This window comes from Athene noctua, chromosome 27, assembly GCF_965140245.1.
Source record: "Athene noctua chromosome 27, bAthNoc1.hap1.1, whole genome shotgun sequence".
In the NCBI taxonomy this organism is placed as follows: domain Eukaryota; kingdom Metazoa; phylum Chordata; class Aves; order Strigiformes; family Strigidae; genus Athene; species Athene noctua.
The window spans coordinates 2889012-2916383 of record NC_134063.1 but is presented as its reverse complement, the minus strand read 5'-3'; the positions used below and the strand labels follow the sequence as shown (position 1 = coordinate 2916383).

At 45.0% G+C, this 27372-nt stretch overlaps 1 protein-coding gene across 5 annotated transcripts in view; it reads left to right on the top strand.

Moving 5' to 3' along the window:
* Positions 1-27372, top strand: part of LOC141971128 (ceramide synthase 4-like) — a 50367-nt gene that overhangs the window by 18886 nt on the left and 4109 nt on the right. For 3 of the 5 annotated variants that reach the window (XM_074928268.1, XM_074928267.1, XM_074928271.1), the window contains 10 exons: positions 3554-3686; positions 5345-5518; positions 12247-12364; positions 14908-15026; positions 16949-17006; positions 19455-19505; positions 23021-23113; positions 24856-24984; positions 25256-25362; positions 25787-25943. In XM_074928268.1, coding sequence (XP_074784369.1) covers positions 3554-3686; positions 5345-5518; positions 12247-12364; positions 14908-15026; positions 16949-17006; positions 19455-19505; positions 23021-23113; positions 24856-24984; positions 25256-25362; positions 25787-25943 — 1139 coding nt within the window. The remainder of the gene's footprint in view (positions 1-3553; positions 3687-5344; positions 5519-12246; positions 12365-14907; positions 15027-16948; positions 17007-19454; positions 19506-23020; positions 23114-24855; positions 24985-25255; positions 25363-25786; positions 25944-27372) is intronic. The other 2 variants (XM_074928272.1, XM_074928273.1) reach the window with 1 other exon arrangement.

Sequence of the window (27372 nt, the reverse complement as noted above, 5' to 3'; positions counted from 1 at the left end):
ACTCCAGTGTAAGCTTTTTTTAAAAAAAAAAAAAAAAAAAAATCTTGTTTTAAAAGCAAATTGAAGACTCCACTGTAATCTTTTCTTTTATTATGGTTCTTTATTTTACCTTAGCAGTATAAGCAGTGAGCAGTGGCTAATGCAATGTCTAGCATAACACTGTAGCTGTAAACTGCAGGGCAGATACCTACACCCAGTCGTCTTCAGAGTAAAAGGGTATTTACCCAGTTCTTTACCAAGACTAGTATGTCTTTTCTCTCTTTGGTTCTCCTCCACCCTTATCTCCTGTATTCACTTATGTAAATTTACATGAGTATTCATGTGCCTATATATTAATGTCTAGCTTGGGAATAGATTCTGTAAGTGAAGCAGCAGAATAACTCTTTGAAGATGTAAGCAACAGTTAACGTTTTCTGGGTAAACCTGCTTAGCCATTTTACCTGTGAGACAAGGAGTAACCTTTCTAGCTAGGTGCCGTGCTGCTTCCCAACAGTTCTGCTTTGAAAGTGAAACTGTACATAAACATGTCCCTAAGGGGTTTAAGTACAGTGCTGTTCCTGATGTGCAGCCCTGCAGTTACTGCAGGCGCATCCCTGCGGGCCAGCACAGCAGTTTCTGCTTTCCTTGGAGCAGCTCAGTGCAGCTGGACAGCAGAGAGTTGCTGCAGTTAAAAAGCTCGTAGCTGGATGTTGGGATCGAGCTGGCAGCCTGCCGTGAGGCGAGCCTCTCCCAGCCCCTGCCTCTCGGTGTCCCCTCCATGCTCTTAGCTGAGTGTCCTGGGGGGGCCCAAGCGTTTACTTTGAGAAAATTGGAGCATTCAAAGCAGGCCGGCCACTGGCATGCTGCAGCTAGGAATAATGGAAAAGGACTCTGGTTCTATTTTGTTGGTTTTCAGAAATGGGGTCATGATTAAGAGGGACAGCCGGGGGTGTTTGTATTGTGCCGCTAGAGGTGAAATTCTTGGATCGGCACAAGACAGCCTAGAGCGAAAGTATTTGGCAAGAATGTTTTCATTAATCAAGAACGGAAGTTGGAGGTTCGAAGGTGATCAGATGCCGTCGTAGTTTCAACCAGCAGTGTGCCCAGGTGACCAAGAAGGCCAATGGCATCCTGGCTCATATCAGCACTGGCGTGGCCAGCAGGGACAGGGAAGGGATCTGAGCCCTGGGCTCGGCACTGGGGAGGCCGCCCCTCGATGAGCGGGTTCAGTTTTGGGCCCCTCACCCCAAAAAGGCCATTGAATGACTCGAGCGTGGCCAGAGAAGGGCAACGGAGCTGGGGCAGGGTCTGGAGCACAGGTCTGCTGGGGAGCGGCTGGGGGAACTGGGGGGGTTCAGTCTGGAGAAGAGGAGGCTGAGGGGAGACCTCCTGGCCCTCCGCAACCCCCTGCCAGGAGGGGGCAGAGAGGGGGGATGAGTCTCTGGAGCCAAGGAGCCAGCGCCAGGCCCCGAGGGAATGGCCTCAAGCTGCCCAGGGCAGGGTCAGGCTGGCTCTGAGGAAGGATTTCTGTGCAGAAGGGGCTGTTGGGCGTTGGAATGGGCTGCCCAGGGCAGGGGGGGAGTCCCCGGGATCCCTGGAGGGGTTGAAGAGTCGGGCTGAGCCAGCGCTGAGGGATCTGGGGGAGTTGGGAACGGTCAGGGTGAGGTTCATGGTTGGGCTGGAGGAGCTTCAAGGGCTTTTCCAACCTGGATGATTCTGTGATAAATGATGCGGACTGGCGATCCGGTGGCGTTACTCCCATGACCCGCCGGGCAGCTCCCAGGAAAGCCAAGTCTTTGGGTTCCAGGAGGATTATGGTTGCAAAGTTGAAACACAAAGGAATTGATGGAAGGGAACCACCAGGAGTGGAGCCTGGAGCTTAATTTGACTCAACATGGGAAACCTCACCCGGCCTGGACACAGACAGCATTGACAGATGGAGAGCTCTCCCTCGATTCCATGGGTGGTGGTGCGTGGCCATTCTTAGTTGATGGAGTGATTCTGTGATTCAGATAAAACCAGCAAGTTTAAAAAAAAAAAAATCATGAGGTAAGTAAGGATTTAACAAAATAAATACAGTGGACAGGGCTGCACAGATTCCAGTCGTTTTAAGACCTAACTGTGTCAACTGAAAGGAGCTTTGCTGGTTGTGTATGAGTGCCTGATCTTGTCACTATAGGCTTAGGGAGTGCCAAAGCTTTGTCCTCCCTGTCCCCATGGCATGGCCGTGATACTTCTCTATTAATTTCATCCTTACATGTGTATTCTGTGACACTGCTGTTCTTCCAGCTTTTACGCTTTTGTTTACCATTTGTGAAATCCTAATGCTGATCGGTTTAGTGTCAGGTATGGGAGAGTGTTTTGCACTGTTGGTTTTTCCCTTTGTTCTTGCTAAACTCTCCTCTGTGTGAGAGGCTTCTCTCTGTTAGCCTTGTATTCAGAGCGGGAGGGCTTCAGGGTACTCTGTGAGGCATAAAGAACTTGGGAGAAAGAAATGGGCCCACTTACGATTTTTCTGTGGGTGCTCAAAGGGCATTTTAATCACACTGCTGTCTTCAGCTTTCCAGCAGCCTCGACTTGGGAACTTGTCCTGTGGAAGTTGCAAAAGATAAATATGTTACTTCATACTGTACCCTTTTCTATATTTTTGCAATATGTAAAGATAGCTGCAGAGATAAAGAAAGCTTCCAGGAAGGTGATCTTGACTGTGTTTTGTTTGCACATGAGAGTGGATTAGATAATGGCTGTTTACTTCCTTAGCACTCTGAATCTAAGAATATTCCCCATAAGCAAATTGGAAGATTTGTGTACTCCCCACAGAGAGCCCTCGTCACAGTTCAGCTGCTGTCCTCTGCCAAGCAAGTGTGGCACCTCTGTTTGTTGTGTGGCACCTCTGTTTGTTGTGTGGCACCTCTGTTTGTTGTGTGGCACCTCTGTTTGTTGTGTGGCACCTCTGTTTGTTGTGTGGCACCTCTGTTTGTTGTGTGGCACCTCTGTTGTGTTGCTGCCAGGTACATAGAGTTCTGGAGGAAGAATCCTTGGTTGTGGAATTGCAAAGCAGGCTGCTGTGGCAGCTTTCCCTAGCATGCCTGCTGTCTCTGCACTGTTGGATAACCTCTGGTACTGAAGAAGTGTTTTCTGAAGAGCTGAGGTGGGGAGGAAGTGTAATTTCTCTCTGTAGTTCTCATAGATACTCGTGATGTCCCGATGCTTTTCCTTAATAGAGCTGAGGTTTTTAACAGCTAAGAAAGTTTACCAACGCTTCTGAGGTTGGTGGTTTTCATGCCTTGTGAAGCTCTTAGTAATTCAGACACCTCGCTTAGGTTATCTGACTTTCCTAAGCTGGTACCCAGTACCTGTCTGAAGTGCACAAGCTGTTTTGAAACACGTCATCACACTTGGTAGTGACAGTGTGTTGAATTCATCATAGGCTAAGCCCAGGCTCCCACAGTTTGCTTCTACATATACATACACATTTTTTCTGCTCTGTAAATTTTAAGGCTCTTAAAACAGAATTTGAAGAGTCTATAAACGCTGTTTATCTTCATTTTATGTGCCAATGATTTTTGTCCAGACATTGCACCTGGAAGGAGAGCTAGCAGGAGGAATGGAGAACAGCCTGGAAGTGGGAGCAAAACTGCAGTTTCCAGAGTCCCAGAAGCTGCACCAGAAAGAAAATACTGTGATTATTATCAAACTGAAAGCTGGTAAAAGCTCTGGATGTTCTTTTTGGTGCTAGTGAAGTTGGATATTAGCCTGCCTTCTTTTGGTTGTAGTTCTGCAGTATATCAGACTCCTGTTTTATAGGAGCTCTTTCTATGTTGTGGGTATCAAAACATAAATGATACCAAACATTTATGTGTTTGATATCAAAAGCTGGAATCAGGGAATGCAGGGAGGAGCAGAAGAATGCACTTTTAGTAAGATGTTTTTCCTTTTTGTTTGTGGAAAAGGGGGAAGTGTTTTCCTGCTTTGTATATCTTAAATGGTCAGGAAGTTTGCATCCACTTGGTATCAATTACATCTATATTAATAATGAGCTTTGTTATCATACTGAATTGGCTGTGCATGCTCCAGGAGAAATGAGTCAGCTTTGAAGAAAGCGGGTCCTGGTCCTGTTCTTCCCCGTTGCAGTCAGATCAAAAGACACATTGAGATGAATAATAAAGTCCAAATCAAGAAAAAACATTATGACTCAGACAATACCCCTCAGACTCTGCAAAATACTGGAATAAGGCAGATCTTCAGTTCAAGTAACAAACTACTTCTGAATTAGATATCCTCAAAATCAAGTGTATGATGTGTTTTTGATCTGTTAGGCAGTTCTCCTTGCAGAAAATGGGCCAAGGTTTGGGCCTCCATTGGGTGAGATACTTGATGATACTCAGCTCAGACACTTAAATTATGCTTTTTCTCCCAGTTTTGTGAGGTGGCATTTCCTCTGTGGTGTTCAGATGATCTCAGTGGGCATCTCATTCCCACACTTCCCCTTTTCTTGCTCTGTGCCTGCACAGTCTGTTCAGAGCTTGTGGTTGGGATATTTGCTGTTAGCAGCCTGTACTGGAGGGCAGTGCAGCTCATATTTGTGTGTGAGGTAGGATTATCTAGCAGCAGTATTTTTGTGTTGAATGCTTTGTTCCACCCATTCCACTGTCTTTTATGCTGCTCAGTTCACTGATCGTGTATGTAAATCCCACCTTCAAGCATGGTCTTGAAAATTACATTAAGAATCCAGTTTACCAGTTAGCACAAAAGTTCTTACCTGGAAGTAGTTTCCTTAATCATTTAAAGCAGAAGATAGATCTTTTTTTCTTTTTTTAAGGTGAAGTCTCAGAATAATATTAATTCTAAAGCATACGTACACACACGTGCACACAGTGGAATTGCAGTGTGTTAATAGAAACAAATACAAAGTATGAGAGACTAAAAAATATGGTTATGTACATACAAAAGGACAGGTGGCAGCCAGCCTTGGAGCAGACTCGCTGCATTCTCATGATACCAAGCTGTCAGTCTTGTAGAAAGGAATCTATGAATCTGAGAAGCTGCGGTATTAAACTTAAAACTTTCTGATACATCTTGCTGAGAATGACACTCGTGTTCTGCTGAATTCTGAGGCACTTATCTCCATTTCAGCCCTTTTTTGTTTCTGTGCCAGGAGTCAGCAGTCACCAAGCACCTGATAACAATCTTCGAGCAGGTTATCAGTTCCTTGGGCACTGATGCGTTCCCCACCTCTTCTGCTTTCACAGCCAGATGCAACCTCAGCGAGGCTGTAATTCTTCCTCTGCTTCAGTGGCTTGTGCTGACAGGTTTGCTACGTGGGAGGGTGTCCTCAGTTTATTCTGGTCTCTCTCCCTTCCAGGATGGCACGCTCTCTGTATGACTGGCTGTGGCAGCACGAGTTCTGGCTGCCCCCAGGAATCACCTGGCAGGATATGCAAGAGTCTGAAGATGTCCATTACCCACAGCCTCGTGATCTCTTGCTCAGCATCCCTTTTGCTTTAATCTTGGTTGCCATTCGATGTGCCTTTGAAAGGTAAGTTATTTAGTACTGTTTGGGGTTCAGTACTTGTTAGGGATGATGCTGGCAATTTTGGTCCAAAAGCTGGCTTTATTGTCTGTGCCAATGTATGACTGAAGAGGTCCACAGAAACTCCAGGTCTTAAAGTCTGCTGAGACACATTTTTCAGCTCTTTCTTTCCAGCCCTGTGTACTGTGGCTAAATTAGTATGTTGAATATAGAGCACAAAACGTGCCCATAAGGTCTAATTATAAGCAATATGACTACCTACACTTACAACAGGTAGGCCCTAGATAGGGTTTATGTTTGTGTTCTAAAGACAGACACGCTGTTTTGTGTTCTGTTGCACATTACAGAGGGGGAAAAAAGACAATTAAAATGTTTGTCATCTTTTTTAAAAAAGTGACTGCACAAGAAAATGGAAGCAGACCTCTTCAGGCTGGAAAGATGTTTCTTCTCCAGATTCTCTGTTATACAAGGACAGCTTGGAAAAGTTTATAGAAGTTGAAAAGATTCAGAGCTCTGCTGTGAGAATGTTTTTAATTAAAAAAGAATTATAGCCAGTATTTGTATGTCAACACAAATGCGTGAATAATTCTTTAAATAATCATTTTATGATGATAGAAAATTGAAATCCAAATCTCTTCTTTGTAGCAATATGTTTAGTGTGCATTCCATAAATTCCATTAATTTTATCCTGCACTTTGCTGGGGACATAGGTGTCTCAGCTGCCTCCACTGATGTGGGAACAAAGGTGCTGTAGGTAACCATTAAAACACAAGTGACTCACAGTTCTTCCTTGCTGATCTGCAAGACCTGGCTGGACACAATACTCCCGCAGGTAGGTGCTGTCAGTCGGTGACTTGGACACAGCTGTGAGGTGCAGCTGGAGATCAGCCCCTGTGTCCTGCATCGACTAGGACTGTCCGGGTCCGGGCTCCCTGGTACAAGACACAAACAGGAGGAAGAAGGAGCCAAACTCTTCCCCGTGGTGCCCAGTGACAGGACAAGAGGCAGTGGGCACAAACGGAAGTGGGTGATACTCCGTCTGAACATAAGAAAACACTTTTTTTTTTTTATTGTGAGTGTGGTTGAACATTGAAGCAGGTTCCCCAGAGGATGAGTGCAGTCTCCATCTGTGGAGATACTTGACACCCAGCAGGCACAGCCCTCCCCAGCCTGCTGTAGCTGACCCTGCTAGAGCAGCAGAGGCGAGCTGGATCATCTCCAGAGTCCCTTTCAGCACCGATTCTGTGCTTCTGTGACTGTGTCCCTTTATTCCCCTTCCTCTTGCCACACCACTCCTAGTCAATCTAGATATCTTCTCCAACTGCTCTAAGATGCCAATGGCTAGGTAAACCAATATTTTTCTTTCCCATCCCAAGTGCTGCCTCAGCTGGGAGAGTTTCCACAGGCCTGGTCCTACTCATTAATTTTAAAGCTATTTTGATTCACAAACTTCATTAAATAAAAGCTTCTTGTCACACCCTAAAAAAAAGATAATATCACAAGTCCATTTTACAGGTCCAGGAAACCTATAATCATACCACTATCTTACCAATGGCAATTACAAGCCAGTGTTCTGAGCTGTATTCTTGTTTGTCCTAACTCTCTGCAGTCATTTATTTCAGCATGACATTTTCTTATTCTCTATCATTACTGTTTTGTGTTCAGTTCATCATGGAGGAGAACACTTCCCCTCGTGAGTGGGAGGTGTGAACCAAGTCCTCTGTTAGTGCCGTGGCACTAGCCCTGTATAAAATAATTTGCAAAAAGGTTGAGAATCGCAGACTGAAAGGATGCGTGTGTTATTTCTCATTCTCCGTGTAGATGGCCTTGACTTTGTAGCTTTGGATATCTAGTCAGTGGCTCAAAACAAGTGTATATAACTAGTACACAAGTTTGGTTTTGGTAGCTTTAGCTTGGCCTCTGGCAATTTATTCCACCTGCACCAATTACTTGCAACTGTGCATCAGGTGCAAAGCATTTTTTTCTCTAGGTGCACTCTGTGTTCCTGGTGGTGCCTGCTCTGGGGTTTCAGAAATGCTATAATGTGTTCTTGTCATTTATCTGTGTCAGAACTCCAGGAAAATACTAAGAGGCAGGAGAAGCCAAGAGGATTTTCTGCAACCGCTCATTCAGCAGCTGCATCAGCCACCAGGCTTGGGCCAACGGTTCCATCTTCCTGGTTTGGAGATTAAACCTGGGGAAGACCCCGTTTCCTCAAGCGTGGATTTTCCTCTCCTTGGCACCTGCTGGCCGAACTAGGAAAAGCTGAGACAGCGACATCCTTTTAACAACCAGTTATTCTGTGGATTAGGTGGTGGCTGTGGGAAGAGGACATGCGGTAGCTGGGTGGGGCCTGGGAGTGCTGAGGAGGTTGTGGGCGCAGCCCTGGGGGAGAAGAAACAGCTCACACATCAGTGAAGCAACTCTTCTCTGAGCCAGTTTGATCTGGAGAAGGTGGGAAAATGGGGCATTCAGTGCTGGAGAGCAGAAAGCTCTTGACCTAGTTTTTGCCACAGTACTGAAGCAGGTGCTGGGTAATGAGGTCCTGACAAAATAGAGGACCTAGAAGTTGGGAACCTCTCCCCTTCCTTTGATGTTTCCAGATTGTGCTTGTGAGCAGGAGATATGTCCTGCACCCGTAACTTGGAGCCTGATTTTAAGCACCTGTATAGCCTAGCAGAACTTTTCCCTGGACATACACCTGCAAGCAGGGATGTTGGCTTCTCTTCTAGTTCTATAATGTTTGAGACCCTTTTCCCTAAAAATCAAATTCTTGGAGTGTCATGATTATGAAAGAATTACAGCTTCTATTGTAAAGTGTTTCTTGACTGTAAGGTTATGAAAATGTGGAAGCTGAAGTGCTTAGAGGGATAGTAAGGCAGAAAAATGAGAAGTAGAATTTATAGACAATTTAATCATCTTATTTTGGACTTGACCAGTGATTTTGGATCCAGAGATTTTTGGGGAATTGAAAGCCAATGTCCGTGAATTTGAATACAAATAGTTCCCAAATTGCACTAGAAGATTTTAGTCAGAAAGATTGGGTTTTTTTCTTAAGAGGGTTGTGACAGTATGTGAGCCATGAGTTGTACGTAAAAAGAAGGGTACTGTTGATCTGCAGGGAACAGATGCTTGAACTCAGAATCGGAAGAAAGATAGATGGAAGAGGACACCCTTTTAAAGTATTTTATTTTGAAATGTATCTTTCTGAAATTCATTTTGCACAGAGATTTTGTTGCTGATCAATAATCAGGAAGGATCTGAATACAGTTTAGGTTCTATAGGCAGGGGTTTTGTGCAGAGATGTGGGACACGGTGTAGTATTTAATTGAAAACTGAACTGACTTGACTCAGTTTGGACAGTAGCACTGTAATGACTTGAGATCTTGTATTAAACAGAGCAGTCAGTTTAAGTTTGATGTGAAGCTTGCTCTTGTAAGCAAGAGCAGGTAGAGACTGTTCCAGGAGCACAGGGATAGCCCTCTGCCAGAGGAAAGTGTGAGGCTGAAAGAGATTGTGCAGTTCAAAGAAAAGAAGTTCTGGTTGTTGCTGTCACTGGTTCTGCATTTCTTAGTACTAGAAGATATTTGCAGAGTGCACCCTTAGAAATTCAAAAATATTTCTGGGAGGAAAAAACCACAAGTCCCTCTCCCAAAGTTAAATTATTTCTTGTATCTCATGCTAACACTGAAAGCCTCTGCAGAAGGCGTGTAGCTCACTTTTGCAAGGTGGGGGAGTATCAATTTATGCTCCTTCACAATTAAGCCATTTAGTTGCAACTTCAGCAGGTTTCACACAAGACATGGTGCTTACTGAATAAAATGTCTTAGTGTGAACTTTCCTGTAAACCGTGAAGTGAGAGAAGCTCACTGATGAAGAAGTAGGCTAGAGATGAGAATCATCTCACTGACTGTACTTTGCCTTACTTGGCTGTGGAGAGGGGTACAGTTTAGTCCTCAGACTTTCTCCTTCTGTCTTCCAGAGAGCTGATAAGCTGCCATGATGAGACCATCCCTGCAGCTGAGATGATGAATCTGTGATGTTGAAATCAGAACAAGCATCATCCTGTTGCTTGGAACAAGATTTAACTGAAAACTGAGTCAGAGCATACATCCAACATGTACAAATGTCCCTTAGGAAGAATTTCAGGCTTTGATTTCCCAATGATGTTCACAAATGTAGGAGGGTCCCATAATTCATGGTTAAACTCAAAACCTCAACAACAAAGTAATTGTAACTTTGCTTAATTACACCTTGCCTTCATCAACTGCAACTGGCTTTGTTGTAGTGAGATTTTATGCCATGACCATAACAAACCAGCAGGAAAAAGACAGACAACAGGAATTAAACAAAATTAAGAAATCAGTCAGGATAATTTAAATAGTTTTTCAGTAAGAAACTTGATGGCAAGCTGCCCTGATGCCTGGCAGAAACATTCTTTTTCCTTTTAATGTGTCTGAAAAATTTCAGACCTTTCAGTTCCTGATGTGGACTGATAAGAAGCTGCAGTGAGGTTCTTCTTCAACAACAGAACTTGATTACCTCTTCCTCTTTGGAGGAGCTTGTATCAAATGACTTTTTAAAAAGAAAGATCAGGCCCGCCTCAAGGAACTGTTTGATATGAGAACCAAGTGCAGAGGTTAAGGTAAATGTTTTATCAATTTCAGTATAATTACAGATGGCATTGAAATACCATGTCATTTTTTCTTAGCACGGGACCTGCTGGTCCAACATCACTGTTAACCCCTTTGATATTAAAATGAATTGTAAGATATAGTTGAAACATTGCTTAAGAGCAGTTGGAGGTAAAATCCAAAATTCCCAATGACGGCTGTATTCCTCTGGCACCCAGCAGTCTGCTGGTTGCAGCAGTGCCAGGGTTCTGCTGAATTTCACTGGAACTAATCTGCTTACACATAGCTCCTGTGATAACTTTGTGTCTTGTTGGAAAGCAGTTAGCAAGCACCCTTACCCCTGCCTCTTCTCTCGTGGTAGAAACATACCTTTTTCATTGGTATTGGTACATCTTTGAATATTTCTGTAGCCAGTGATACCAAAGGAATTTCCCAGAGGTGATGAAAAAGACCAACTGGCTGTGCAAAAGAAGGGTGGAAATGAGTGAGCAAAATGTGTAACCATTCTGTGGTTTATGCATCAGTGTTATAGAAGTTACAACATTCCTTAGGTGATCTGTTTATAAAATTGCTTTCAATACCTGTTAGTTAAATTAAGAAATGAGTTATTGGAAAGAAAACTTCAGAAGGACCCTTCTGGAAGGATGCTTGATCTAGAATGGTCCCTAAACACCTGCACATGGGCAGTATAGGCTGTATGGCTGGAAGAGACCCCAGGCAACCACACCATATAGTCACAGTCACAAACGTATCCCACGCTATTTTGAAGTAAAACATCTTTAAACACCTACATAGAGAAGAAACTTCCACAGCTTTTTTACTGCGAAGTAATAAAAGAAAATCTCGTTCCGTGTGTGAATCCTTAGGGATAACTCATCAGAGGATCTGCCTGAACAGCGTGAAACACTGAGCGGGCAGAGCAGGTGGGGTCTCAGCTTCCTCTGCGTGGTATTTGTCAGCTCATCACCACCCTCGACACCAGTTTACAGTTGATAACCCAATAACTGTTCAGGGAAGCTGTTGGTACCTTAAGCAAAAAGCTCTTCCTCCAAAATCCAGAGATTTTTGTGTGATTTCAGCAACAGTCTGCTCTTTTTTCTGACGACACTGCCTGCGTGCCAGTGGCAGTGTGTAAAAGGTAACGATTAATAAGGAAGAACTAACTGTCCAGAAATTCAAGGAGAATGCAGTTAATGTGGGCCTTTTTTAAAAATGATGATTTGCCAAGCTTCCTGTTTGTGCAGTGCCCGTGCCGGACCTCGCTTCACACCACTGATGAGGCTGTTTCCTATTGCCAAGGGGGAGAAGAGTGTTTGCGGAGGAGTTGAATTGTTGAGCACAGCAATACCGTGCCCAATTTTGTTACCTCTTGGTATCTTTTTTCTATTTATGCAGATTTTTTTTATTTATATTGTTTCACTGTGAAAGACTGAAGATGCACAGCTAGCATAAGCATCCATTCCTTGTGACTACATTCTAGTTGCTGTGTCCTTGTTTTACAACCAATGTTTGACTTGCATTAGGAAAAAATGGAGGTAAGTTGCTCCAGTAAAGACCAAGTGGCCTCCTCTTTCATCAGGACATTTCTTCTGTGTTAGTACCACGCATCTGATAGAGCCTCCCTCTTGATCCTGAGCCAAGTCCTTAGTTCAAGTGGATGCCATGTGTGTTCAGTATTCTAGGCTGAGCAGTGAACAACATTCAGGCCTTATCATCACTGTGGTACTCTGCTGCAGGCAAGCCAAAGAACAATGATAGGTATCATGGCTGTCTCCAAGCCTGGGCTTCGTGCCATAATCCCAGATGCCCGAGCACAGTGGATTCAGAAGCTGACAAAGCAGGATGTAGCATTTCCCAACCTCGTGTCATTTTGGATATTACAGCACAGAGCTCAGGACAATAGAATACAAGTCTCACTGTAAGTTTGGGGATTGTTTCCCTCTCAGTTTCTTTATCTGTCTTACCTGCTTGACATGATACTTGTGCCTAGATTCAGAATGTGGGAGGTAGCTGTTATGTACTACATCATGTTATAACAGTGCTGCAATATCAGAAATTACTCTTCTGTTTTTGGCTGGACCTTTATCTTTTCTTTTGCAGAGCCATAGCCCTGCCCCTCAGTAGCAAACTGGGTGTGAAAGACAAGCAGAGACCAAAAGCTCAGCCTATCCCTGTCCTGGAAACATTCTACAGTACACGCTGCAAGAACCCTGAAGAGGCGAGTCCTTTCTTTTGCTTTCCTTTTGCTTTCCCTTGTGTCTTTAGCCAAATAAAATTACATTTGGAATCCTGAAGTTTGGTAATGCCACTCGTATTTGGAAGCTCAACAAAACAGCAGGAACCACTATAGTGCTGGCCACCTGAGACCAGCCAGCCACAGAGGTCATTCTGCAGATGCCATCAGCTATCTGTTCTGCTTCTGAACATGGGGGAGTAGCAGCTTTTTATAGGTAGCATTCAAAAAACTGAAATCCCAAACTTCTGTGGACAGGAAACTGTTCTCCCAATGGAAATAATGACAACTGGTGTTCCCTCTTGTGTTTGCCTTATACATGGCACGGGCAGAAGCACAGGAGGTTCTGTCTGAACATCAGGGAATGTGTTCTTACTGTGAGGGTGACCAGGCACTGGAACAGATTGCCCAGAGAGGTCGTGGAATATCCTTGGGGATGCTCAGGAGCTGTTTGGACATGGTCCTGGGCAACCAACTCTGGGTAGCTGTTTGAGCAGGGGAGTTGGACTAGATGACCTCCAGAGGTCCCTTCCAACCCCAGCCATTCTGTGATGTTGTCTTTTCATATATTAGCAAACCCCTGTCACGTCAGCTGCCTTACTGACTCCACGTTGCTGGTCCCTGCAGCTCAGCAGGTGTGGATTACTAGGAGGAGTTCTGGGGTGGGTCATTCTGCTGCTGTCCAATCCATGAGTTTGAGATTGACCTTTCAGGAAGCCAACCAAAGTCTTGGCCGTCATCACAAAGATTGTAAGGAGCATCAGAAAACTGCAAATGGTGGGTAGTTTTCCCATGAGAGATAAAAAGATTGAACTTGAAGAACTTGGCAGGATAATACAGAGTTATAATGGCTGCTGAGGGGAAAAAGCATTGGCAGGATTGTGAATTGACAGGCAGTATTAGGGTTTAACCTTGTCAATGAATCCTGGATGTGACCCTTATGGTAGGGAAAGGAATCAGATTTTCTTTCAGCTCCTTTTTGCAGGCTTTCTTAGCCTTGAAGCAATAGCTATTAATCCTTACCAAGCAGGGGGCTGGGGTTCCAGTCACAAGGGCTAGTCCTGGCACAAACGTGTTGCTGCCTTGAGAAGGCTGTTGCAGCACGGTTCATACTGCAGTGGGGCATGTGGAACCCCAGGACGCTCAGTGCCAGCTTAAAAGTAAAAGAATGGAATGCCTGCATTTTTATTTTAGCTTCGTCCGGGTTGCACAGCCAGCCTTTCTCCCCAGCAGTGGGAAGGAGTGTTCTCAGGAACACTTGTCAGTACGGTGGTCCCCGACCTTCCTCTTGCCTCTGTCTGCGAAAACTGCACATTTCTCAGTAAAACTACTTCTATCGCAGAGATCTATCTCAAGGCCTAGCTTTGCAAGCAGGATTTCCCCACAGCTCTCCCTGCATCTGCGCTGCCCTGAAGCTGGAACTTCTGTCACAGAGAATCTGTGATACCTGAGCGTATCCTCACCACGGGACTCCTGACAGCAGCGTGACGTGGAGCAAGAACAGCACAGCTGGCTGCTGCCTGGCTTTCTCCATTCACCAGATCAGTCTTCTAGCTTTCCCTCTCTCCCATGAGCTCTCAGACACCAGCTTTTACTTGTCCAATACCAGATTTTGCTGCTCTCTCCTCCTTGAGAGGAATTTCACATTACGGAGCAGCTGGAGACTATAAATCAGTGTCTCCATTTGTCTCCACCACAAGAACAGAAATCCCTAAGAATGGAAGGAGACGCATCTGAAAATTGGTAATGAATATACTTTTATACAGTATGCTCAAACTATGTACATCACTGTCATACATGATGCCATTAAGGTAAATGCATTCCATGAAAAACTATCGCTTTACTTAAAAAATAAGGCTATGCATGGTGACACTTCCGGAAGGAATATAAAATGTGACACACTTTTTTCACGTCACATGCCAAACCCTTAAGAGCCTAGGGACAAGAAGGAAGTTAATTGCAGGATTTCTGTGGGTAATCTATTGAAAAATTATCCCTAAACAGTTTTACCACAACAAGAGAATATCCGGTAGGAAAACGGTGTTGCCTCTGCTCATGATGTCAGTCAGGATATTGGCTGATACTGCACGAGAATGGTGAAAGGCATGACAAGATTTGGTGCAGAACTTTAAAAATTGTTTAAGCTGCAGTAGATCTTTCTTGGAGTGACAGATTTAAGGGACTTGGTCCCTGAAAACAGGGTGTGGAAGTGATTCAACAACAAACTCCTTTGAGGAGACGAGACCAGAGTTTGAAAATAGAAACTGGAGAAGTTTACATAAAAAATGTAAAGTTTCAACGTTTACCATTAATAACCAGTTTCTTATGAGGGGATTGGAAAGATTTTCTATTATCTGAGGTCTTTACACTAAGAACAGACAGCTTTCTGAAAGATGCCTTAATCTTGAACAGATTCGGGCTTGCCGGGAGCCTGCCGCTGGGCTCTGGTGGGTCAGACGAGACGCCTGTGTTGCCCCTTCTGACCTTCAAACCTGGCTCTGAACCCTGCTGCCTCACCTGTTTTCCAGGGTGAGCTGATCAGTTTAGCCAAACGGTGCGACCTGCCGGTGAGGAAGGTGGAGAGGTGGTTCCGGTGCCGGAGGAACACAGACCGACCCAGCCTGTCGAAGAAGTTTTGCGAGGCCTGGTGAGCAGGAGCACAAGCCATGAGTGGCAGGGCCCTTTCCCTGAAACTGAGCTCCACAGGCAGCTCAGCACCTCCCCACTGCCCTCCACCCTGCGCAGAGAGCATCCAGAGTCTTCCCTACCCCACCCCACCTGGTTCTTCTGCAACTCTGCTGCTTCTCTGTTACTGAAACATTCCTTGCTTTCCCCCTTTATTTTCACTCCCAAGTCTCCTTTTATTCCTGTCTCACCTTTATTCCTTATGGGGCCTCTGCTTCTGACTTTGTGAGACTGGCATTCTGCTTTGAAACACAGTTGTGCCTGAAAAACTCCTCACTGTTCTGCATCTTACTGCTTCTTCCTGCTTTGCCTCCAAAATAGTCAGCCTTACTCTTGCCTTTCGCATGCCTTCCCTTTGTCTCACTGCAAGCTGATTCCTTCTGCTGCATCTTTTCTGCAACTGTTCGGCATGGTGTTGCTTTCAGAAGTCACAGGCTGTGGGCTGGATTGTGTTCTGCTGTCAGTTGACTTCAGCATCCTGTAAGGCAAAACCCAGCACCCTTTCAGAGTGGCAGAGAAAGGAACCTATATGAAAGCCCGTGTTTTCCAAAGAGCAAAACTACTCTTGAAAACAGATGTGTAGAATCCTTAATTATGTGGACGCACAAAATAAATCTGTCAGCCAGTTCTGTGCCTGTTAGTCCTGGCTAAGCTTTCCACAGGAAAGGAGGATTCTCCTGAGCTTGGCTGAAATGCCTTACGTGTGAGTGGGTGCTCTGCCTTTCACGTAAGGAATAACTTCTTGCAGGAGAGCCCCAGAGATGAAAGAAATCAGTAAACATCTGCAGTGCTGTTCATCTGTCTAAAAGTGTGTATCCATAGAGTAGGCATCAACTTGGAGCTAATCACCTCATGCTCCATTTAGCACTCAAGCTCTAATTCAAAACCCCTGCCTAAAAACCCTATTTGAAAAAGAACAAAAAGGATGTTTATTATTTATTTATAATATTCTAGATAGTTTCAGTTAGAAGTATTTACAAAATCTGTGGACAAGGAGTTGTAAAGCAACGGTGCTTTACTTCGATCAAGATGAAATCTAAGTTCTCCCTGCACTTAGCTGGCTTGCAGTAAATAGTAAACAGCAGATTCTTTTCTGGCTCAACTCACCTGGGATGGTGGCCTTTCACCTGCCCTCTACCACTGTTTGCAGTCGCTAGAAAGAAGTCTTCCCCACGTGCTGTAGTAGCTTTGTACAGTTTATGTGTGTCATGGAGCTCCTGGGGGTTTCATTGACAGGTGGAGTCTCTCCCTCTCTCTCAAAATGTAGTTACTTCTGATTTGTTATGGAGATTTTTGGAAATTAAAGGTCTGGATTAGACAGTTCTACTCCTTTGAAGATTTCTTGTGTTTAGTTTAGTAACAACTTGTTTATTCTGCTGGGATGAAATTCCCCTCATTCCTTACTATATGTGTGTATATTCAGTGTGACCTGCCTCTGTCCACTGAGCTTGGCAAACAGTTCATACATACTTTTGTGGGGGTTTAATGTGGGTAAATCATTACCAGCTCCTGACTGAGACCAAACATGACAGTAATTAATTACTTTACATGATAATGAATTTAGCATGCCTAATCTCTGGAAGCCTAGGAGAGAGATTGGCTGGTTCTGCTGGTGCTGGGAGGGTTTGGGATGATTATCTGGGTGATCTTGGTGGGATTCTTGTGTTTTCTGCCATCTGTAAAGCAGAAGAATTGCTCTTTGTGAAGTCTGGAATGTGCTAGTGACATGCAAAGAGCTACTGCTGTTACGATCTGGGCAAACTTTGAACGTATTACTGGCTTTGCCTTAATAGTGTCATTCTGTGAGTGCGTGTGATCGATACACAGAACTGCAGCTTGGTGGTCAGTGCATTCTAACGTACTTTTGTTCTGTTTTGTTTGTAGCTGGAGGTTTACATTTTACATGGTTTCTTTCTTCACTGGACTTGCTGTTCTGTACGATGTGAGTACACAAGCAGTGCCACCTGCTGTTCTACCTAGCCAGTGCCTGCAAGGATGGCAGATTTTGTTGTCAATCATGTCCTTTCAGACCTTCTTAGAGAGGTTTTCCCACCAGGTCAGCACATTTATGACACCACAAACATGTTGAACCATGCTTATTTTAAAAACTCCAGCTCAAAACCAAGAGGTTTCCTCTTCTTCTGGCAAAGCAGAAGACAGTTGTGTAAAAATAGATTTTGCGGGGTAGAAGATGAAACCCTTGCCTGAGATGAAAGCTGCAGAGCCTGTTTGTTCGTTGTATCCAATACCTGTTTAAGGTGAAAAACTCAGGCTTCCTTTGGAACGTGGACTGCAATTTCATAATTTTATTTATTAATTTTCTTTTCCTTACTGAAGATGTAAGAGATTCAGGCTCATGCCTTTGCTGTTTCTCTAATTTGATAAATAATGAGTTCTCTTGATACAAATTGAACTGCCTCAGCAGGCAGAAGAGGTAATAGAAGCCATGTGTATGCTCTAATCACTGAGCTGTATTCACTGAGCTGGGACTAGGGGCATTTATCTTCCTCTGACTGTTTTAAAGGTTCCCCTGGCTCTTTTGCTGAATCCAGTTCCCTAGGTGAACTTTGCAAAAGTCATCTACACTGACACCTTCCGAGAGGGTTAAATAATGGAAAACCTACAGATCCCAGGATGGCAGACACCAACTATGCTTGTAACTATGCTTGTAACTTCTTGTTATTGTAACAAGTGAAGAACTTCTAGATTTACACTGACTTTCGAGTCAGAGTTTAAGGTACTCTGGGGGTATGAGGATTACAGGATGAGCTAGCAGAGTGAAGGATTCTAAATCCCAGCAAGTGTTTTGTGGATCTGGAGATCAAAATAGAAGGCTATTCTTTGAGGCCAGCTATGGAAGTTTGGTGTGGATGACCTGCTTAGACGGTACAAGAGCCCTGTGTTCTTCTGCACATTACCTGACCGTTCTAGGAATGAAAGATCATCTTCACTTTTCACAAAAATCTTTGCTTTATTCAGTACACATCTTCCAGTTGTCACAAAAAAAGGAGGCATCTGTCTTACAGACAGCACCTCTAGATCCCGTAGGAAATAGCTTGTTATTCTGTTATCTAGTATTGTACCAAAATGACTGCGTTAAAAAGAAGGACAAAGAATTAATGTGACAGGGCATATTTGCATGTGACATTTCCTGACTTTCACATGTTTACTTTGAAATCTGAGTAGTATTTTAACATGCATTTATTTCTGTGAAACGCTCTTCTTTCTTTAGAAAAAAGCAAATGTTTAAATTCTGTATTAGTAGCTTTAGACTGGTGGGAAAAATTGCTGCCCTGTGAGTCAGTGAAATAGCAGGTAGCAATGGAAAGTTACCTCTCAGCAGGCCACCAGAAGACAGCTTCATTTGCTGAGAGTAGAGGAATGATAAAATTCAAGGATCTGGAGTTCCTTTCTAGTTTAGGTAGCAGAGTGTGCCATAATTTTAGAGCTTTTGCTTTGTCCTCTCTGATTCTATATCACACATCTCTCCTGGTTCTGTACCTGTATTTGCTGTAAATCCTACTCCCAGTCCCACTCCCAGCCAGCAGGAGGTTGTGTCTCCTCCTAATTACCACTGCTCATAAGAACCCACTGCTTCCAGCTTCCCTTCCCACTGCTCAGGCACCAGCAGGTGCTCAGTGAGAGAAGAAGAAATGTTGCCTTCTTGCTCTTAGCTCTGATATCTGGAGCCTTGTAGAGCTGTTCTAGAAAATCCCCCTTGCAGATGTGGCCTGTGTCCCACCCCTGTATGCTCGAGGACACGCCTGCTCTGGTCAGGTCTGGGCACAGCAAAAGGTCAGAGGATGCTTCATGCAGGAAGAACTTTGGGGGACTTTAATTGCTGTGTTTCTGTGAAAGTTTTTAAGCTGCCAAGCTCTAACCTGCCAATTTTCTATGAACTGTGAACAAGGTAGGATCTTTTTAGAGGTTCATTACTTAACAGACTGCAGCGTGATGCTCACTGCTAGAGGAAGAACCATGTTCCTGACACACAAGTTTTCATCCATCTTAACCACATTTAAGTATTGTTCTCCAAACCACAGAGATTCTTAATGAAATAGTTGTAAGAATATTTTAATATATCCAAAACATAACCACCACCACCCAAACTTGTAGAAGGCTGCAACAAGTTGGTGGAAATGTTCCCTGTGCTATTTTGGTTTGGAACTGGGCTAAACAGCATGTGAAATTTCAGCAGAATAGCCACAGATTGGCAATGTCGCAAGCAACTGCAAGTTCTTGTAGTGGAAATCTCTTGGCAACTGAATTCCAGACAGTGTGACCAGCTCTGCCTGTAATAAAATGCAGCAAAGAATGTAGTAGTAAGAAACTAAAGGAGTTATTTGATAAGAGAAGAATTCCTTGCGTTCATGTTGTATTTTCTTTCCAGAAACCTTGGCTTTGGGACCACAGAGAGTGCTGGACAGGATATCCACAACAGGTGAGTCATGCAAGAGGGAATATTGCTGTTATAAATCACGTATTGTCTTTTGATATCTTTTGCAAATCAGGTTATATTAGTGACAAAAGAGAGGGCACTCACAAGCCCTAAGAATTCAAAGCCAGATCTTCATTAAGGGGGAATGTATCTGCTATAGTCTAAGCACAACAGAGGACAAGTTGGGAGAGCAGGAGCACACTGCAGAAATAAAGGGGAAGTGAGAGTTCTGACCAAGTGAGCTGAGAAACTGAAAAAGGGGGATGCTGCAAGGTGGTTTAGTTTGTGGAGGAGACCAAGGCCAGAGAAGGACATGTTGCCTGAAGAGAAGTGAAGACTTCAGTGGAGAGTATCTAGAGCAGAGGACAGGCTCTGAATGCTGGGTACTTTCAGCTCTGCTGAAGAATCCTGCCCACGGTGCTCCCCAAGGAGTTTGTTTCCCAGTGGAACTGGCAGTATGGCCAGTAGCAGTGCAGCATCATTCCCATTAAGTTCAGAGGATGCTCTCTTACAGTTTTACAGTATATACTCTGAGTTTTTTTCACAACAGCTCTGCAAGAAGCTGTCCAGTGAGTTGGAAAGGGTTACATCTCTTATCAGTGCAGACCAGAATAGCCTCAATGAAAACTGCCAGCTAGGAACAAAACTTGCTTCGTGTTCCTCAACACAAGAAGCAAAGATAGCAACCAGAAGCCAGGTACTTTTTTGCCCAGCTGCCTCCCTTGTTATTCCTGCTCCTATAACTTGAGTTGAAAGAGTTATAAAGGGGCTTCACCTATTGAGCACAGGAGTTTTTGCTTGCTCTGCCTTTCCCCTTTATGTTTTTACATGCTCAGAATTCTTTAGAGAAGACAGCTGTGGCCTGTTCTATAGCAAAAGCCTTCCTATATCACACTGCTGTGGATGCCAGAGCAGATGTAGTAAAAAGAGCTAAATTTCATTAAAGTGAAAAATCCGATTCCAACTTTGGAAGACGTTCCTCTGTCCTATGAGAGTGGCTGGCAAGTGTTTCTAGCAGGATAGTAATCTCCTGTATGACCATGCAGGGAGCTCCCATGCAGAGGATTTTACAGTCTAGCATTTCCTGGATAGGAAATAAAATCTTTCATTAATTTAAGAGGAGGCTGAAGGAAACTTGATCCTAGTACCGAGACAAAGTGAAGACTGCCTATGTTCCAGGGATTTTTTGGTCTCCAGTCAAATTTAGAGGAGGATCTCATGACTGTACATTGAGGTTGCAAATCTGTAAATGGAAAGGTAATGCACAATTTTAACAGTGTGAACCAGGAAACATAACAGAACAAATAGTGAAGAATGAGGTAGTATCTTTTAAGCCAAATCTCCAGACAATCCGCTGTCTCTCAAAGGCAGAAGTTTTAGGGGCAAATCTGTAGTTCAGTGTAAAAGTCAAACCATATGAATAGGTGGTGCTTGGGTAGGAATGTAAAACTAAAAGGATCACTCGGATCCTTGTGTCCTGTTCTGTACATTTGCAGTACATGTCTTTTCAAGAACAAGCCAAGCCATCATAGTGGCACACTGGGGTGGCTTGACCCTGGCTGGGTGCCGGGTGCCCACCAGCTGCTCTATCTCCCCCCTCCTTGACTGGACAGGGGGGAAGAAATATGGTGAAAGGCTTGTGGGTCGAGATGAACAGTTACCGTCATGGGCAAAACAGACTTGTCTTGGGGAAATTTAATTTATTGCAAAACAAATCAGAGTAGGATAATGAGAACAAATCTTCCCCCCACCCCTCCCTTCTTCCTAGGCTTGAATTCACTCCTGATTTTTCTGTCTCCTCCTGCCGAGCAGTGCAGGGGGACGGGGAATGGGGGTTGTAGTCACTTCATCACATGTTGTCTCTGCTGCTCCTTCCTCCTCACGCTCTTCCCCTGCTCCAGCGTGGGGTCCCACCCACAGGAGACAGTCTTCCATGAGCCTCCCCGCAGTGCATCTTTTCCACGGAGTACAGTCCTTTAGGAGCAGACTGCTCCCACATGGGGCCACAGGTCCTGCCAGAAGACCTGCTCCAGCGTGGGCTCCTCTCCGTGGGGTCACAGCCTTCTTCAGGCACGTCAGCCTGCTCTGGCCCGGGGTGCTCTGCAGGCTGTGGGGAATCTGCTCTGGCGCCTGGAGCACCTTCTCCCCTCCTCCTTCAGTGTGGCCTTGGTGTCTGCAGAGTTGTTTCTCTCTGTATTCTCACTCCTTTCTTCCAGCTGCTGTTGTGCTGCAGGTTTTACCCCTTCAGTGTGTTATCCCAGAGGCGCTGCCCCTGGCACTGATGGGCTCAGCTTTGGCCAGTGGCAGGTCTGTCTTGGAGCTGTCTGGAACTGGCTCTGTCAGACATAGGGCAGCTTCTGGCACCCCTCAACCCAACCCTTGCTACGTAAACCCAACGCACTTTCCAACATCTGTAACGAACAGAAAAGACCAAAAGCAGAGCTAGTAATGTCCCACTGGCAAAGAGAAAGAAAGGTCAAGGACAAACCTGTGTATTAGCAGGAAGAGTGTAATAAATACAATTTCTACTAAACAGACCATGCCCTGTGCTACAGACAATGAGAAAAGAAATGCCAATTCTTCCAAATAATCTTATCTTTGGGGGAGAAAAAATCCCTTCTGATCCAGAGCTCCTGTTTGGATAGCCCCCAGAGTGTGAACAGCACATACCCGCCCAGAAGATGTTACTGTTCCCCCTGGTAGCATCCAGCTGGGCTTCCTCCTGTGGCCAATCACTGGTGCTACAAAGGAAAGCAAATTAAAATCTGTGAAGGCCATAGAGCAACAGTTTGGGTGGAGAAAGCCCAGATAAACTGGTATTTGGGAGCACCATACTCCATGATTCTTTGGAAATGCTAGCTGCAAAGCCCCTTTAGTCATAGTAATTTTTTTTAATCAAATAGGTTTGGGTTTAAGGAGGCCATATAGTGCTACAACAGTGAAAAATTACTTGTTAAATAACGCACACCTTGCTGAGTGGGTCTAAACTTTTAGTTTTCCAGCTGTAAAACCCCAGAAAAATAACTCAGAAAAATGCAAATCACTGTTCACGCTAGGATTGCACTTCCCCCCATTAGTTTAATTAAACTGAAAAATCTGTGATAGAGTACAAACTGTCTGAAGCCTCTCCTTGAATCTTAAAAAGGGAATGATTTACTTAGTTACTACTTACCTATTTCACCATAGTGAAATAGTTTTTAAAACTCTGTACTGACTGCTCAGGAATCTGCACAGTGCTGAAGAAATCCTAAAAATATTCAGAATATTCCCGGTGGTTCCCTAAATGTTCCACATGGTGCAGCAAAATGGAATTTCCCCTGCTGTTTGCTTCCACCTCAGCATCATGACTTTTTAGTCAGTAACCACATTGTTCAGTTGAAGTATTTCCCCCTGAAGCTGCAAGAACTAGTTTTGTTGGTTTGGTTGCCGGATATTCTTTTTCCTAGGAAGGAGTCTGCACTTCCAGCCCTTGCTCTGCTTTATCTGATGGGTATTTCATTGTCTCTTCCCCCTCACAGCCTCTCCAGCCCTCCCTGTTCTGGTACTACATGCTGGAGCTCTCATTCTACTGGTCACTGGTCTTCACCCTGCCCTTTGATGTGAAGAGGAAGGTGAGTGACAGCCTCAGGGAAGAATCAAGCACAGATAGGACCCAAACTGAACCCTTGGGAAAGTCAACTCTGAGTGCACAGGAGTAGTCTCAAGTTTTGGGGGACTCTGTCCTTGCTCATTCCCAGGGAATTCCATTCTCAGTCACTGGCTTCCCTCTCCTCTGGGAAGTGGAGAACACAAACCCTGACACAGAAAGGTGCAAACTACTGCAGAGTTCTCTATCCAAACTTAAAAAACAAACTTTAAAGTTGTCTTTTGGGACTCTCTAGGTTGCACTGGTCATAGAGGCAGGAAAAGAGACGATTCTCTGCCAGTTGAGCTGCACGTGTTCCTAGGTGCCGGTGCCCCGACAGGCAGGATGATGATGTGTGGTTACACAGGCATACATGTGCACTGAGGCTGGGAAAATACCCTCGTAAATAATACAGGGTGGTCATGAGTCTCCATCAGCGAGCCTGGGGGTGTGAGATGATGCAAACAGGCATGGACAGGGGCACAGAGCAGGGACACAGGCACTGCTTTGTGACAGGAAGGAAGAACGCTTTGTGTTGAATTTGTACTGAATCATTGGCCCTTCTATTCTGATTTGCACCATCATCAGATCATTACTGGTGGAGGGAGAGGAGTGTTCTTTGTTGCGAGATCCTCAGTTTACGCCCTAAACTCTTCATTCCTCTATCTCTTAGTTGCCTGCACTTCTAGAGTGTGTTTGGTAGAAGAGTTATATGGGCAAGTCCTTACAGTGGGAGGTTTCTCAGTCATTGGGTAGAGATCTCATTGCTACCTGCAGGAGGCATGCTTTAACCAGGTGTCGTGGATGAAAGTATTGATATGGTAATGATTTAGTAAGAAATCTAGATTTATTAATAACTACAGCAATTTATCAATACAAAATAATTCAGAAAGAAAAGTGACTTACAGATTCTAAAATTACAAGATTCACTCTAACTTACTGAACGGTACCTGAATTTATGCATATATATACATGCACATACACAAAACAGACATAGACATACAGAAACAAAGGTGTTTGGATTCAGTAAAGTGAACACAAAAGGGATGAACACACACAGGAACAAGGGCAAGGGTACGTACCCCCCCACACACACCAATAAACAGAGAAAGAACGTGTGAAATAGAAGCCAGCTCAAAGAAAATTTCCCGCTCGAGTTTAGAGCAAATACTCCCGATGCCTTGGCATTCCTCAACGGGCGATAATTGAGACTCGAGCGGGGGGACTTCGCCCCGGCCTTCTGTCTGGAGCAGACGACACTTAAGGGTTTTGGTACCTGGGAGGCTCCCAGCTCAGGGGAGATGCTGGTCACAGCCCGCTGTGATCTGGGAGAGCTCACAGGGTCTCTCTGGTGGTCGCAGTTTATAGGGTCCAAGATAATTGACTTTTGTCAGATACTTTCTGGTGTCTTCTGGCAGTTGCACAGCAATTTGATGAACATGCAACTCTGTTGTTGTTCCATCTGAGCACATCCCAGGCACAGGTGTGCCAGGCCATCAGGAGATGACGGGCCATTATAACCATCTCCTAGCGATCAGGAGGGGCAGGAGCCAGGCTTGTTGAGGTTATTATCTCCACAGATTGCTGTATAGCTGGGGGGGGGGATGTGGATGGAATCACACCTAGCACCATGCAGCCCAACAAGGAGGGGCAGGGAGGGGTAAGAGTTGCACCAGGGCAGAAGGTGCATTATGTGTTTTATTCTCTTCCATCCCCTTTCCTCATCAGGATTTCAAGGAGCAGATAGTCCATCACGCTGCAACCATCTTCCTGATCAGTTTTTCATACTGTGCCAATTACATCCGCATCGGGACGCTGGTGCTGGTGATTCACGATGCTTCTGACTGCTTCCTAGAGGTGAGCTCCACAACCTACCTGCCAGGCAAAGCCTAGCTAGCAGTGGTGCTCTTCAGCCAAAGGCTGTCTTTTGCTGTAGCACAGTATGGGCCAAGCATTATGATGTTTCACTCATAACTCAGGGCTGATCTCCTGACCCAGCCTGGGGTGCCCTGCGGAGAGCCATGATTACCTACGTGTAGATTGTATCATATGTGGCTCATTGGCCTCCTGGAGCATGTGCAGATGCACTGTCGTGACCTGCTGTTTTATTGTTCTTTCTCCCTTCTAGCCAACTAAGATATTCAATTACATGAAGTGGAAAAAAACTTGTGACAGCCTCTTTATGATCTTCTCAGCTGTTTTCCTCATCAGCCGCCTGGTCGTTTTCCCCTACACGTGAGTCTGCTGCAGTCAAGAGAAATGGAAAAGCTGCCTTCTGAGAGACAGGATAATTCAGCTGGGTTCTGCATCTTTTGCTGCACCCTTTGCTTTTCAGTCCTTGAGTGTATGTCCCTGCCCTCTGCATAGGCTACAGTGCCACATGGCTGTTGCACCTGCCTTGGGGTAAACTAGAGTGGTCTGCCTTGGAGCTCATACAGTAGCCTTAAAGTCCTGAAGTGCACTGCAGAGGAGGAGTCCTCGGCCTGTGGCTCTACCCTGCTTATTTCTGGTGGGGAGCTGAATGTTGGCTCACATGTGTTACATATAAGAAGGAGGTGACTGACCTGAAACTTCCTCTGTGACTAGAGCTTTCTGGGGCTCAATTCCAGCCCTACTAACAACACACTTTCCCTCCACTGCAATTCCCTCTCTCTTGCAGAGTGCTCTATAACACCTACTATTACTCCATGGAGATATTCCAACCCTTCTTTGGATACTACTTCGTGAATGCTCTCCTGATAATTTTGCAGCTGCTCCATGTCTTCTGGTCCTGCCTAATTATTCACATGGTCTACAAGTTCATCCTCCAAGGCACGGTATGGATCAGTTTGTAGTTCCCTGTACATCACATGGGGAGGGAGGGTCCGCCTAGGCTGCTTGGGAGCACAGGGGTTCATCTGGGATGGATTCCTTCTTGCCTTAGTGAAATTACACAGGTGCATTTCTAACAGTGAGGTGAAAGGAACACTCATTAGGGAAAGTTGACCCCAAAAAAGTAAAATTGTTATGGGTCACTACAACACTGGGTCCACTTCTGGTGCTTATATTCAAAAATGTGGATTGGACTCCAGGGGAGATTTCCGTGAACAAGGCCAGTGACATCTGAGTAAAGATCCCAATGCTTGGTCCAGTATGATTTGCATTTGTAACAAAACTTAAGAAATCAAGACAGGGAAAGTTGTCAGGATTAGTGAGGCCCGTGCAAAAGTGCTTCCCTTGTAGTACAGAATTTTTATTTACAGTGTTACTGAGATCACAGAATGGCTGAGGTTGGAAGGTACCTCTGGAAGTCATCCATATGCCCTGGCTCAAGCAAGGTCACCTAGAGCAGGTTGCCCAGCACCATGTCCAGACGGCTTTGTGTATCTCCAAGGACAGAGACTCGGCAACCTCTCTGGGCACTCTGTGCCAGCACTTGGTCACCCTCTCAGTAAAAAAGTGTTTCCTGATGTGCAGAGAGAACCTCCTGTGTTTCAGTTTGTGCCCGCTCCCTCTTCTGTCAGTGGGCACTACTGAGAAGAGCCTGGCTTAGCCTTCTTTACACTCTCCATTCACCTGAAACATTATTATTATTAATATACATTGATAACATTCCCTTTTCCAGGCTGAACAGTCCCAGCTCTCTCAGCCTTTCCTCCTATGTGAGGTGCTCTGGTCCCTTCATCATCTCTGTGGCCCTTCACTGGATTCTCCCCAGTGTGCCCATGTCTCGCTTGTACCAAGGAGCCCGGAACTGAACACAGCACTCCAGGTGTGGCCTCACCAGCACTGAGTAGAGAGGAAAGATCACCTCCCTCGGCCTGCTGGCAGCTCTCCTAATGCAGGCCAGGAAGGGCAAGGGCTCATTGCTGGCTCATGTTCAACTTGGTGTCTGCCAGGACCTCTAGGTTTTTCTTAGAAAAGCTGGTTCGCCCCCAGCATGTACTGGTTCCTGGGGTTGTTCCTCCCCAGGTGCAGGACTTCACACTTCCTCTTGCGGGACTTTCCAAGGTTCCTGTCAGCCTGGTTATCCAGGTCCCTCGGGATGGCAGCACGTTCCCCTGGCGTATCAGCCACTCCTTGCAGTTCTGTGTCTTCAGCGATCTTGCTGAGGGTACGCCCTGCCCCATCATCCAGATCATTAATACATGTTTTGTATGGATTGTCTTACGGTGCTGTAGATGTCTGTAGAAGAGATATTTCTGTCTAAACTAGCTGTCTGGACTCCTTCCGTAGCAGTAGAAGTAAGCAGGCATGTCCAAACCA